We start from the raw sequence: 13,905 nt of genomic DNA, 5'->3' as shown, positions 1-13,905 counted from the left end.
CGAGTTTTATCTTCTAAGGAGGGAAGTGAACAATGACTCACTCACAATTTAGAAGTGTAGTAAGGAACCTGAAATTGCTCCACCCAGACCCATTTCTCAGATAACCACCAACCTGAGGGCAACTGTCCTCCTACAGAATTGAGCCTGGCAAAGTTAGTTACTAATTAGGAAAAGTCATCCAATTATGCTAACTTGCTGAGGCTGGCAAGCCATGTTTTACTCTATGTAGGCAGAATTTCATCCAGAATACACTTGAGAATTGTCTATAAAAAGGCAAACAAGACCACTGAGACGAGAAGGCGCTCCATTCTGGCTTTCACAAATACAGCTCTGCAACACGCCTGCCTGGAAACCATGTCTCTCCGACTTTCCAGTGCATCCAGGAGGGCCGGTCCCTGGCCCACCACAGGATCGCTCAGGCTCTCTGGTGGGGGAGCCAGCTTTGGGGCTGGAAATACTTGCAGTATACCTGGAATTGGAAATGGTTTCTCATGTGCCTTTGGGGGCAGCTCATCCGGAGGAAATGCAGCAGGGAGCAATTCCTGTGCTGGCTTCACTGTGAATGAGGGGGGCCTCCTTTCTGGCAATGAGAAGGTGACCATGCAGAACCTCAACGACCGCCTTGCCTCCTACCTGGAGAACGTGCGTGCTCTGGAGGAGGCCAATGCTGACCTGGAGCAGAAGATCAAGGGCTGGTATGAGAAATTTGGACCTGGTTCTTGCCGGGGACTCGATCATGACTATAGTAGATATTTCCCGATAATCGATGATCTTAAAAATCAGGTAAGAAATTATACTTTGCAATCATTTTTCTGTACTTTTATTTCTAAATGTTCTTTTCCTTTCTTCACTGAATACAAAGGACATTTATCAGCCCTACTTGTAATTTCTTAAAGGAAATTTCAATTTAGCCTTGGAAATAAGCACTAAGTAGGTTCAGTTGGTTAGCTTCTCGATAAAAATGTCACTGACTATCGATAGGAACTATACTAATTTTTATTATTTTCATTTCCTAATCTTTAAAAGAAAACACTCTTTGTTTTCTATTGGTTGTGATACATTGCCTTTAAAAAGTTGAAATCCCCATTTCTAGATTATCGCTTCCACCACCAGCAACGCTAATGCTGTTCTACAGATCGATAATGCCAGGCTGACAGCTGATGATTTCAGACTCAAGTAAGTAGACGCACAGAGTAAAAGAATTCATGGAGATTAATGCAAAGCATTAAATTGAATTCATTTTTTGATCCCTCCATTAAATTTAATTCCAACTTTAATTCCAAAACTGTAAAATACTTGGATTTAAAATAAACACTGTTATTACTTTATTATTCTTCGGCTATGAAATATAAAGTATGAACTGCTATAAAAGCAGCGTCCAATACCCTAGTTCTTTTTCTGTCAAAGAAATACCTCAAAATAAAGAAAATAATTGTTATACAATAAACTTTGAAAATGCCTCTTGTGGCCAAATCTGCCCCTTCAAAATTATAGAATTCTAGCATTTGATCATTGATTGGTGACTATTTCTCCAGCCATGTGACAAACTGGAAAATCATTAACACTCTTTAAGGTATGAAAATGAGCTGGCTCTTCACCAGAGTGTAGAGACTGACGTCAATGGGTTGCGCAGAGTTCTGGACGAAATAACCCTGTGCAGAACAGACCTGGAGATTCAGTACGAAACCCTGAGTGAGGAAATGACTTACCTCAAAAAGAACCACAAAGAGGTAAGAGCTGACTGTCCACATTCTGCTGTCCCTCTGCAGAAACTATCCACCCGACAGGACACAATGTACTCAACTTCTTAAATAAGAAATTAGTACTAAAGACCCACTGTGAGGCAGGCATGAGGCCTGGGTCGTCTTTGGAAGTGATGAACTATTTGTGCAGATTCTCCTGTGCTCTCTCATCGAGTTTCCCACGGGAAAAAAAAAGAATCATGTTTTCTAGATCAATCAGAGTGACAAGAGCAGTGTTTGGCTAGGTAATTATAGCTAAGTTAAAATGGCCCACTTAGGAGATTACATCTAATTAGATAAAATAAATATACTTTAAGGACATCCTAAGAAAACTAGGTTTAAATTTCTATATAACAGTGGCAGATTTAAAACACTTAAATATTTACTCCACACATACGTTAAACATATGTAATTAACACATGTTCTTAATAGGTATGGAATAAAAATAATGAAAGTGAAACTAAACTGTTATATAAAAACTTACACCTCCAAATAAAGATACTTCCAAAGTGGTCTCCATTGTAAGCTAGCTTTTAAATCGGATCATATAGCCACTACTCCAAACACATCTTTGGGATTGCTTTCAGAACCACTGTTTTCTGAGAATACCTTTGTTCTTTGAAAATGAACTTGATATTTTTAAACAACCGAAACACTTCAATAGTCAAGCCAAAGGCTTAAAGCAGGAGATCCAGTTAAGAATGTTACTTGATTAGTCACGAGGCTGTCTCGTAAACATAACTACATAAGAACAACATTTATATAAATATACAGGTTCAAGTGTGGTTATAACCCATGTTAGTTACTCAACAAATTTTTGATGAATTGAATGCAATTGATTTTTTTAATGACTCACAGGCAAACCCACACGCATCTTTTTTATCTTTTTCTTTTTCTGCTTGAACTGGGAAAGTTTTCAATAAATCAGATGTAAAAACTCCATCTGGAAATAGAGAAGGTATAGGGACCACCAGGGAGGAAAGGATACAGGAATTGCCTGAGGGACTCGGCGCAGGGAGGGAAAAAAAGCCTCATTATTGTCATTAGAATCAATCCAGGGTCTGGAACACGGGTCGGGAGGAGAGTTTCTGCAGCATAGACATAAACTAATCGGTGTTATTTCAACGTACACAGTCTTAGCAGTGAGGTCTGCCGTCCGGTCTTAGAAGTGACTCACTGCGTCCCAACAGCACACACCTCAGGTGGAAGGAGATGTAGACTTTGACTGCAAAACCGATTCCAACTTCTGTGATGCTGATAATAACCACAATAACTAGCGTTCACTTAGCATTTATATTCCAGGTAGTACCGTCGGTCTTATTACTGATAGTTCTTTCACATCTTTCAACAACCCAAAGAAGGATTGTTGTTTTTTTTTTTATCCTCAACTTTCAGATAAGAAAATTGAGATTTAAGAAGTTACGTAACTTTCTGAAGTTCACCTAGCCACCACAGGGCAGAGTTAGAATTGACATAGAGGTTTGTCTGACACCAAAGTCCATCGTGACACTATAATGTCCCTGTGTAAGCTTAATAGACAGCTAAGATTCTTTAGAGGATGATATTCTTCCTTTATTAATTGTAAATAAAGAAATATGTTTATAGCCATAAATAAATATAAATATATAAGCATAAATATTTTTTTGTTTATAATATTCCAATTGTTCAGAATTGTTCACACTCAGCCCTTCGACCGTGTTCGTGCTGTATTCAGGATGTAGCTGAATCGAGAACACATCAAAGCTGATCTCTAAGCGACATAAAGACCAGTCCACCAAGTTGGAGACATTTCAGCTATAAGTGAATAGAATAAGAGATAATGGATAACTCATTTTAAACAGCTTGAGGACTTTCATTTGGAAAAGTAATTAAGAATTTTTCTGCACAGTAGAACTAAAACCACTGGGGTGGGATTATAAGAGCAGGGGTTTGATTCGCCGTAATCAAGAAGAGCTCTGAAGCAATTAAAACTCTTCCAGAAAGAAACAGACTACTTCCCGAGGTAGTGAGTTCACTGTCGTTGAAAGTGATGTCAGCTGGACAGGAAATATAAAATGTAGGAGGTGGGGGGTCATTGCGCAGCCTGGGGGGTGGAACCAGATGAACTCTAAGAGCCCTTCCAAAGCTAAGCTTCTGGACTTTCTGTGGGATCCCCGCATAGCCGGGCTGAACACTTTCCTGCCGCTAGGAGATGCAAGTTCTGCAGTGCGCGGCCGGCGGCAACGTGAACGTGGAGATGAACGCGGCGCCCGGCGTGGACCTCACGCTGCTGCTGAACAACATGCGGGCCGAGTACGAAGCCCTCGCCGAGCAGAACCGCAGGGACGCGGAGGCCTGGTTCAACGAGAAGGTGGGTCTCGTCCAGAAAACAATCCCTGTGCCTTTTAGTGACGTTCACAAAACTCAGATTTCTCCCGCGCTTCCGCCTTTTCAGAGCGCTTCACTGCAACAGCAGATCTCTGAGGATGTCGGGGCCACGACCTCAGCGCGGAACGAGCTCACTGAGATGAAGCGCAATCTGCAAACGCTGGAGATTGAACTTCAGTCTCTCTTAGCCACGGTATGAGGAGGACAGTTTCTCACGGTCTCCTAGGTTATCATTTTGAATATGTGCCAGCTGGTTTTAAAGCCCTTACCTATGTCCAGAATATATCCATATTTTTTATAGAATTATCTTAAAACGTAAGAATAGGGCTTATAGGGAGCAGCCAAAATGGTAACACCAATGTCTTTAGGCTTATTCTACCAAAAAGAAAGATTTGCTCATTTTTAAGAGTGTTATACAGCCTTCTTACCTGTGTCAATGTGAAATCTAAAACAATTACAGTAAAGGTGAAGTTAAGAGGAGAAAGTCATATATCAAACCAAATCCTTGCATATCTGTATATCCGTCTCAGGTTCTTTACTGTTTCCTGACAGAAACACTCCCTGGAGTGCTCCCTGACAGAGACGGAAGGCAACTACTGTGCGCAGCTCGCCCAGATCCAGGCTCAGATCGGGGCCCTGGAGGAGCAGCTGCACCAGGTCAGAACCGAGACGGAGGGCCAGAAGCTGGAGTACGAGCAGCTCCTGGACATCAAGGTCCACCTGGAAAAAGAAATTGAGACCTACTGTCTCCTCATCGGTGGAGATGATGGGTAAGCACAATAATGTACAGGGAAGATGTAATATACTGAAATCTGCTTGAAACTTAGACCCCTGGGAAGTGAACATAAATTGAAAAGACCACATTTAATATCATGAATGCTAAATACTAAACATAGCACACTACTGCCAAGGTACAAATTAGCAACATCTTACAGGACCAAAATGCAACACGCCCTGTACTGAAGTTATGGAAATGAAAAATATCACCTCTTGATGCTAAAGCAGAGTGGTTTCAACTGTGTAACCCACCGAAACTGCTCTCGCCAAATAGCCAAAGAAAACGTCCGAGTGAATCTAGAATGGAAGAGGTTCTCTCTCAGTCTCTCTCTTCTGTGATGTTTGCAACAATATGTGTTCACAGGGCTTGCAAGTCTGGAGGTTACAAGTCTAAAGATTATGGATCTGGAAATGTGGGAAATCAAGTCAAAGGTAATTAAAGTGAAATTCTGTTTTACTATACTGCTTCATTTTCAATGCACAGCTTGATTGTTTTTGTATTCCTAGGGCTTTACAGATATAATAAAGATTTGTAGTAGATATATAGTGTGTCTAACTTTAGTAATGTGTGTGCTAATTTTAAACAAAGTAATATCTCATCATGGTTTTAGCTAACCAAGAAAGCAAAATTCATCAAAAATGAATCTAGACATTCATGTCTACTGCATAGTCCACCCTATACAAAAATTCCATTATTCTTTTAATTGATATAATTTCTTATTCCTTTTTTCAATTTTTTTATTGCAGTAAAACACACAGAACATAAAATTTACTATCTTAACCATTTTAAGTGTCCAGTTCCGTGGCATTAAGTATATTCATATTGTAGTGCAACCTTCAACACCATCCATCTCTAGAACTCTTTTCATCTTGCAAAACTGAAACTCTATACCATTAACAATAGCTCCCGGTTCCCTCCTCCTCCCAGCCCCTGGCAACTTCCATTCTACTTTCTCTGTGTATAAATTTGACTATTCTAGGTACCTCATATAAGTGGAATCATACAATATGTGTCTTTTTGTGGCTGATTTATTTCACTTAGCATAATATCCTCAAGATTCATCCATGTTGTAGCACGTGTCAGAATTTCCTTCCTTTCTAAGGCTAATATTCCATTGTATGTATAGACCATATTTTGTTTATCCATTCGTTCATTGATGGACAGTTGGGTTGCTCCCACATTTCAGCTATTTGTGATTTTATTCATCTTTTTTCAACTCTCTCAAATCTCCTTTTAAATTTTAATTTTTAGATCCGGCCAAAGCCATAGTGGTTAAGAAAGTTCTCGAGGAGGTAGACCAACGTAGCAAAATACTTACCACCAGGCTCCACTCCTTGGAAGAGAAATCTCAAAGCAATTAAGTTGAGACACAAGAGAGAGCATATGCCAAATACTTTCCAAGGAGAGAAGGCATTATATATCTGTCTGGAAAAATGAGCAAGTCTAAGAAAAACGTCTGTCCTCTTGTCTTTCTGTTACTGAAATATGAGCTCTGTCTGGGCAATCAATAACAGGGTCTCTACCCATTCATCTGGAAGAATGTCACATACAAATATGATGACTCATTTGATTACCCTACAGAAAATGTGGTCAATACTTTGTATTCAATAAACTTTCTTCCTTTAGCAAGTTATCACTGTGGTGTTGTCTTACCTGTAAAATGTTCGTGTCTGTGGTACAGATGTATGAACACCTAACAACTTTTCATTTATATGAAAACTTTTAAAAAATAATTAACGGATTTCCCCCTGGATTTTCATGAGGCTTTCCCAATGATTCAAAGTGAGACAAAGGAAGAAGGAATAAAAAGACTCCCACCTAAATCCCAATTTGCCATACTTTGACATAATAACATAGTAACATAATGACATATAGCTAAAATGTATACATTTCAGGTTCAGTTATAAAATAATAATAGTACTTCTCTCAAGTGGTAATCATAAAAATTAAACAAATAAATTATTGTTAAGTGCACTTATGGAGTAAGTACTCAATGAATGCTTTTATTTTTTAATGCTCAATATTTATAATGATAAATTTTCAAATATCACTTCCTTTTTGAATATATATTTAAATAATATTCTATATGTAAGGGAGATTAAAGCAAAAGTTCTGATTTAGAATTCTAGTTCTATTAATGGAGTCCTCCACTTGTGTTACAAAGTACACTTGATGTTTATAACTCTCTTGATCAGTGGATTCATCTCTAATGAAAGGAAATAAATAATAATTTACTCAGATCAAATACTACCCCTAGAAACTTAGTTGACTCTCAGTCTTCTATGGAGGGATTATCCATATTCTAATACGTCCATGAAAATTTGATTTCAGGATACTCTATCCATGAAAATTTGGTTTCAGACTCCACCTGAAAATATTAAGCAAAAAAGATGATGGAATCCTTTAAGGGCATGAGCATTATCCTTGAATTACTTGTATTGTCTTCCTCTAATGAATTTCAGCCAGAAGCCACTAGAGTCAGAATGCCTAATTATATCCCCCATCAGGTTATGTGAAACAAAAACATTACAATATTAGAGAAAATTCCACCTGGAAAAAATATCTTGCAGTTGTCTAAATGCTGAAGCAATCTACAGCACTCTTCCCGCCTGTCATCGAATCCTACCTCATCGGAGTGATGATTCCAAAGGCAAACCTTCACACAGTGTATCCATCTGTCAAAGTTCACAGACCTGTACACCTGAAAAGCGTGAATTTTAATATGCATTTGTAAATTACACCTAGAGGTGTGCAGGAGCTGCTTCTAGTGTCTCACAAGAACCTATTCTCTACATCCCTTCCCAGGTCCTCATTTAGTGACGTCACTTTTGTAGCTTGAAAGCAGCCATGGAGGAGGCATTTACACCAGAGAAATTGGCAAACACTGCAAATTAGGGCTCCCTCCTCCCCTGAGAGCTGGTTATTAATTTTTTTTCTACTCATTTTGATCTTAAGGATTTTTGGTGGGTTTTTTTTTTGGAAGGCTTTTTTTATGAGAAAGATTGACCATGAGCTAACATTGTTGCCAATCTTCCTTTTTTTTGTTCCCGAAAGCCCCAGTTCATAGTTGTATATCCCAGGTGTAAGTCCTTCTAGCTCTTCTGTGTGGGATGCTGCCACAGCATGGCTTGACAAGCAATGCATAGGTCCATGCCCAGGATCCAAACCAGCGAACCCCAGGCTGCTGAAGCGGAGCATGCAAACTTAACCAGTATGCCACCAGGCTGGCCCCTAGTTATTAAACATTTACCCCCACGTCAATGATTGAACCTCAGTAAAAATGACTTTTAAAAGAAACACACAACGTTTGATCTCTTTCTGCCCTTCCTTCAATGGCTTCCTATTTCACCATAGAATAAAATGAAATGTTTTCCTATGGCCTAGAAGGCCCCATGTGAGCTGGGCCTGCTTATCTCTCCACTCATATCTTATGCTCTCACCCCCACCCTCCATCCTAACCAGATTGCCTTCATTTTATTCCCAGAATACAAGTTCATTCCTGCCTCAGAGACTTGTTCTAGCTGCTCCCTCTGCCTGAAATGCTCTTCCCAAGATCTTCCTATGCTTAGTTCCTTTTTTATCATTTCCATCAAAAGAGCTGTTTCTGGTTGGTGACGTCAGCATCATGGCAGAGTGAGGTCTCTCAGAAATCTTTCCCCTCCGATATACAATGAAAAAAACCCCACTCCAACAGAGGACATCCAAACACAACACAAAAAAATCTGAGAGATCCACACAGCCATACAATGGAGGGCAGAGAGGCTGGAGGCCCCCCTCAGAGGAGGTGGAACCAGGTAAGAGAAATCTTCGGTCCCTCCCCTAAAGACTGCGATCAGGACCACAGGAGGCCTCCTAGAGGGAAGGAACACGGGAGGGGACGTTTGTTCACGGGAACATCAAGGACTGTCAAGGGCCCTTGCAGCCTAGAGGGAAGCCCTCTTCCAGGGCAAAAGCTTTCACAGGGGGGTGACCTTATCAAGCCAACACCCCAGGAGAGCAGACAGTGAGAACAGAGGGAGAAAACCCCAAGATCATGGAGGAGAAAGCACTCCTCCCGCCACCTGCTCAGCCTGGCTCCAGCCCCTGGGATTTTTGGCTGAAGGCAGAGGGCTCAGAATACATGGCTCTTGACCCCCACCCAGTGGTGACGGGCAGTAACTGCAACCAAATAACTCCAGGATAAGAAAGAACAGAGCCACTCCATCTAGCAATAGCAAACACTATATTAGCTCTCCAGACCAGAGAGAAAATGACAAGTAGCCAGAAATCAGTCCTGAGGACGCAGAAACATGTAATCTAAATGATAAAGAATTAAAAACAGCTGTCATTTAAAAACTCAACAAGGGGGGCTGGCTCCGTGGCCGAGTGGTTAAGTTTGCGCGCTCCACTGCGGCGGCCCAGGGTTCAGATCCTGGGCATGGACATGGCACCGCTCATCAGGCCATGTTGAGGTGGCGTCCCACATCCCACAACTAGAAGGACGTGCAACTAAGATATACAACTGTGTACGGGTGGATTTGGGGAGATAAAGCAGGGGAAAAAAAAGTTTGGCAACAGTTGTTAGCCCAGGTGCCAATCTTTAAAAAAAACAAAACTCAACAAGGTAAAAGAGAATGTAGAGAAACAATTCAACAAGTTCAGGAGCTACTTCACAAAAGAGATTGAAACTATAAAGAAGAATCAATCAGAAATATTAGCGATGAAAGACACAATGGAAGAAATAAAACAAAATATGGATTCCCTGAATGCTCAAGCGGACACCATAGATGAGTGTATCAGTATAAGCGAAGATAGACATGTTGAAATGCTCCAGATGGAGGTGGAGAGAGAACGAAGACTAAGAAGAAATGAAGAAAGTCTCCAAGAAACATCCAACTCAATTAGGAAATGCAACATAAGAATTATAGGTATTCAAGAAGGAGAAGAGAAGGAGAATGGAGCAGAAATCTTGTTCAAAGAAATAATAGCAGAGAACTTCCCAAACCTAAGGAAGGAAATCCATGTGGAAGAGGCTACCAGATCTCCTAAACAGGTCAATGTAAAAAGGCCTACTGCAAGGCATATAGTAGTGAAACTGGCAAAACTGAACAACAAAGAAAAAATACTAAGGGCAGCAAGGCAGAAGAAAATAACCTACAAAGGAATCCCCATCAGGCTTTCAGCAGACTTCTCTGTAGAAACCTTACAGGCTATGAGAGACTGGAATGACATATTCAAATCATTGAAGGAAAAAAACTTTCAGCCAAGAATACTCTATCCAGCAAAAACATCCTTCAGATATGATGGAGAAACAAAAACTTTCCCAGACAAACATGAGCTAAGAGAGTTCATAGCCATGAGACCCCCCTACAAGAAATCCTCAAGAAGGCCCTCATACCTGAAAAAAAAGGGGAGGAGAAAGGGGTTATAAAGCATGGAATAAGGAGTTAAATAGCTAGACAGAATCAGAGCAGGATAACAAATATTCAAGTATAGCATTAAAGACAAAAGGAAGGAAAAACACCAAAAACAAAGATAATCTTGTCATTTTAACCACAAACTCATAACACAGGATGAAATAAGATGTGAGAAAAACAACTTAGGAGGGTAAGAGGAAAGGGACTGAATCTGTTTAGTCTAAGGAAATTAGAGGCCATCAGAAAGGGACAATCTTATCCACAAGAGCTTGACTACAAACCTTAGGGTAACCACTAAACAAAAAAGCAGAACAGAGACACAAACAATAAATAAGGAGAAAACAAAGAAACACACCATAAAAAACTATATAACTTGATTGGTAGACCAAAATACACAAGACAAGAAACAAAGGAAATACAGGAGAACTGGAAAACAAGTGACAAGATGGCAGCATTAAGCCCTCATATATTGATAATCACCCTAAACTTAAATGGATTGAGTTCTCTGATAAAAAGACACAGAGTGGTGAGATTGATTAAAGAACAAGACCCAACAACATGCTGCCTCCAGGAAACACATCTCAGCTCCAATGACAAACACAGGCTCAAAGTGAAGGGATGGAAGATGGTACTCCAAGCTAATGACAAACAAAGGAAAGCAGATGTTTCAATACTTATATCAGACAAAGTAGACTTCAAGATAAGACAGATAAAGAGAGACAAAGAGGGGGAGTATATAATGATCAAAGGGACATTGCATCAAGAAGAAATAACACTTATAAATATCTATGCACCTAACACAGGAGCACCAAAGTACATAAAGAAACTATCAACAAACCTAAAAGAAGACATTACTAATAACAACACAATAATAGTAAGGGACCTCAACACTCCACTCACATCAATGGATAGATCATTCACACAGAAAAGCAACAAGGAAACAGTGGAATTAAATGAAAAGCTAGACCAGATGGACTTAATAGACGTATATAGAACACTCCATCAAAAAACAGCAGAATCCACATTCTTCTCAAGTGCACACGGAACATTCTCAAGAATAGACCACATGTTGGGAAACAAAGCAAGCCTCAGTAAATTTAATAAGATTGAAATAATAACAAGCATTTTTTCCAAACACAATGCTATAAAGCTAGAAATTAATTGCAAGGAAAAAGCTGAAAAAAGGACAAAGATGTGGAAACTAAACAACACACTATTGAACAAGCAATGGATCATTGAAGAAATTAAAGAGGAAATCAAAAAATATCTCGAGACAAATGAAAATCAAAACCTACCATACCAACTCATATAGCATGCAGCAAAAGCCATATTAAGAGGGAAATTCATCACAATACAGGCTCACCTTAACAAACAAGAAAAAGCCCAAATAAGCAATCTCAAACTACACCTAATTGAATTAGAAAAAGAACAAACAAAGCCCAAAGTCAGCAGAAGGACAGAAATAATAAAAATCAGAGCAGAAATTAATGCTATTGAAACAAAAAAGGCAATAGAAAGGATCAATGAAACAAAGAGCTGGTTCCTTGAGAAGATAAATAAAATTGACAAACCCCTAGCTAGACTTACAAAGAAAAAAAAGAAAGAAAGCTCAAATAAATAAAGTTAGAAATGAAAGAGGAGAAATAAGAATGGATACCACAGAAACACTACAGAATATAAGAGAATACTACGAAAAACTATGTGCCAACAAAATGGACAGTCTAGAGGAAATGGATAAATTCTTAGACTCTTACAACCTCCCAAAGCTGAATCAAGAAGAACTAGAGAATCTGAATAGAGTAATCACAAGCAAAGAGATTGAAACAGTAATCAAAAGCATCCCAAATAATAAAAGCCCAGGACCAGACGGCTTTCCTGGAGAATTCTACCAAATTTTCAGAGAAGATTTAATACCTATCCTTCTCGAGCTAGTCCAAAAAATTAGGGAAGATGGAACTCGTCCCAACACGTTCTATGAGGCCAACATCACTCTGATACCAAAGCCTGGCAAGGACAACGCAAAAAAGGAAAACTACAGGCCAACATCGCTGATGAACATAGATACCAAAATACTCAACAAAATATTGGTAACCCGAATACAGCAATACATCAAAAAGATCACACATCATGATCAAGTGGGACACAGGGATGATTCAACACCCACAAATCAATCAATGTGATACACCACATTAACAAAATGAGGAATAAAAACCACATGATCATCTCAATAGATGCAGAGAAAGCACTTGACAAGATCCAACAGCCATTTACGATAAAAAAAAAAATCAACAAAATTGGGATAGAAAGAAATTACCTCAACATAACAAAGGCCATATATGATAAAGCCACAGCCAACATCATACTCAATGGGGAAAACCTGAATGCCATCCTCTGAGAACAGGAACAAGACAAGGATACCCACTATCACCACTCTTATTCAACATAGTACTGGAGGTTTTGGCCAGAGCAATTAGGCAAGAGAAGAGAATAAAAAGAATCCAAATAGGGAATGAAGAAGTGAAACTCTCACTGTTTGCAGACAACATGATCTTATATGTAGAAAACCCTAAAGAATCCATCAGAAAACTATTAGAAATAATTAACAACTACAGTAAAGTTGCAGGGTACAAAACCAACTTACAAAAATCAGTTGCATTTATATACTCTAATAACAAACTTGCAGAAAGAGAACTCAAGAATACAATTCCACTTACAATCGCAACAGAAAGAATACAATATCTAGGAATAAATTTAATCAAGGAGGTGAAGGACTTACACAACGAAAACTATAAGACATTATTGAAAGAAATAGACGATGACATGAAGAGATGGAAAGAGATTCCATGCACATAGATTGGAAGAATAAACATAGTTAAAATGTCCATACTACCCAAAGCCACCTACAGATTCAATGCAATCTTAGTCAGAATCCCAATGGCATTCTTCACAGAAATAGAGCAAAGAATCCTAACATTCATACAGGGTAACCAAAGACCCCAAATTACTCAAGCAATACTGAGAAAAAAGAACGACGCTGGAGGCATCACAATCCCTGACTTCAAAACATACTACAAAGCCATAGTAATCAAAACAGTATGGTACTGGTACCAAAACAGGCACACTCATCAATGGAACAGAACTGAAAGCCCAGAAATAAAACCACACATATACAGACAGCTAATCTTCGACAAAGGGGCTAAGAACATACAATGGAGAAAAGATGATCTCTTCAATAAATGGTGGTGAGAAAACTGGACAGCCACATGCAAAAGAATGAAAGTAGACCATTATCTCACGCCATACACAAAAATAAACTCAAAATGGACGAAAGACTTGAAGATAAGTCCTTAAACCATAAAAATCCTGGAAGATAATATAGGTTGTACACTCTTTGACATCGAGCTTAAAAGGATCTTTTCAAATACCATGTCTTCTCAGACAAGGGAAACAAAAGAAAAAATAAACAAGTGGGAGTTCAACAGACTAAAGAGCTTCTGCAAGGCAAAAGAAACTAGGATGAAAACCAAAAGCCAGCCCACCAAGTGGGACAAAATTTTTGCAAATCACATATCCAATAAGGAGTTAATCTCCATAATATATAAGGAACTCACACAACTGAACA

General features: G+C 39.1%; 1 protein-coding gene across 1 annotated transcript; it reads left to right on the top strand.

Moving 5' to 3' along the window:
* The first annotated feature begins 280 nt into the window (after positions 1 to 280).
* Positions 281 to 6,520, top strand: KRT25 (keratin 25). The gene is made up of 8 exons (XM_014833884.3): positions 281 to 783; positions 1,094 to 1,176; positions 1,574 to 1,730; positions 3,931 to 4,092; positions 4,177 to 4,302; positions 4,662 to 4,879; positions 5,251 to 5,318; positions 6,139 to 6,520. The coding sequence occupies exons 1-8, from the start codon at positions 355 to 357 to the stop codon at positions 6,246 to 6,248; spliced, it is 1,353 nt and encodes a 450-aa protein (XP_014689370.1). The 5' UTR covers positions 281 to 354; the 3' UTR covers positions 6,249 to 6,520.
* The last annotated feature ends 7,385 nt before the right edge of the window (positions 6,521 to 13,905 follow it).

The sequence above is a fragment of the Equus asinus genome, chromosome 13, assembly GCF_041296235.1.
Source record: "Equus asinus isolate D_3611 breed Donkey chromosome 13, EquAss-T2T_v2, whole genome shotgun sequence".
Classification (NCBI taxonomy): Eukaryota; Metazoa; Chordata; class Mammalia; order Perissodactyla; family Equidae; genus Equus; species Equus asinus.
The sequence above is the reverse complement of the archived record's forward strand: the minus strand, read 5'-3'. Positions and strand labels throughout refer to the sequence as shown.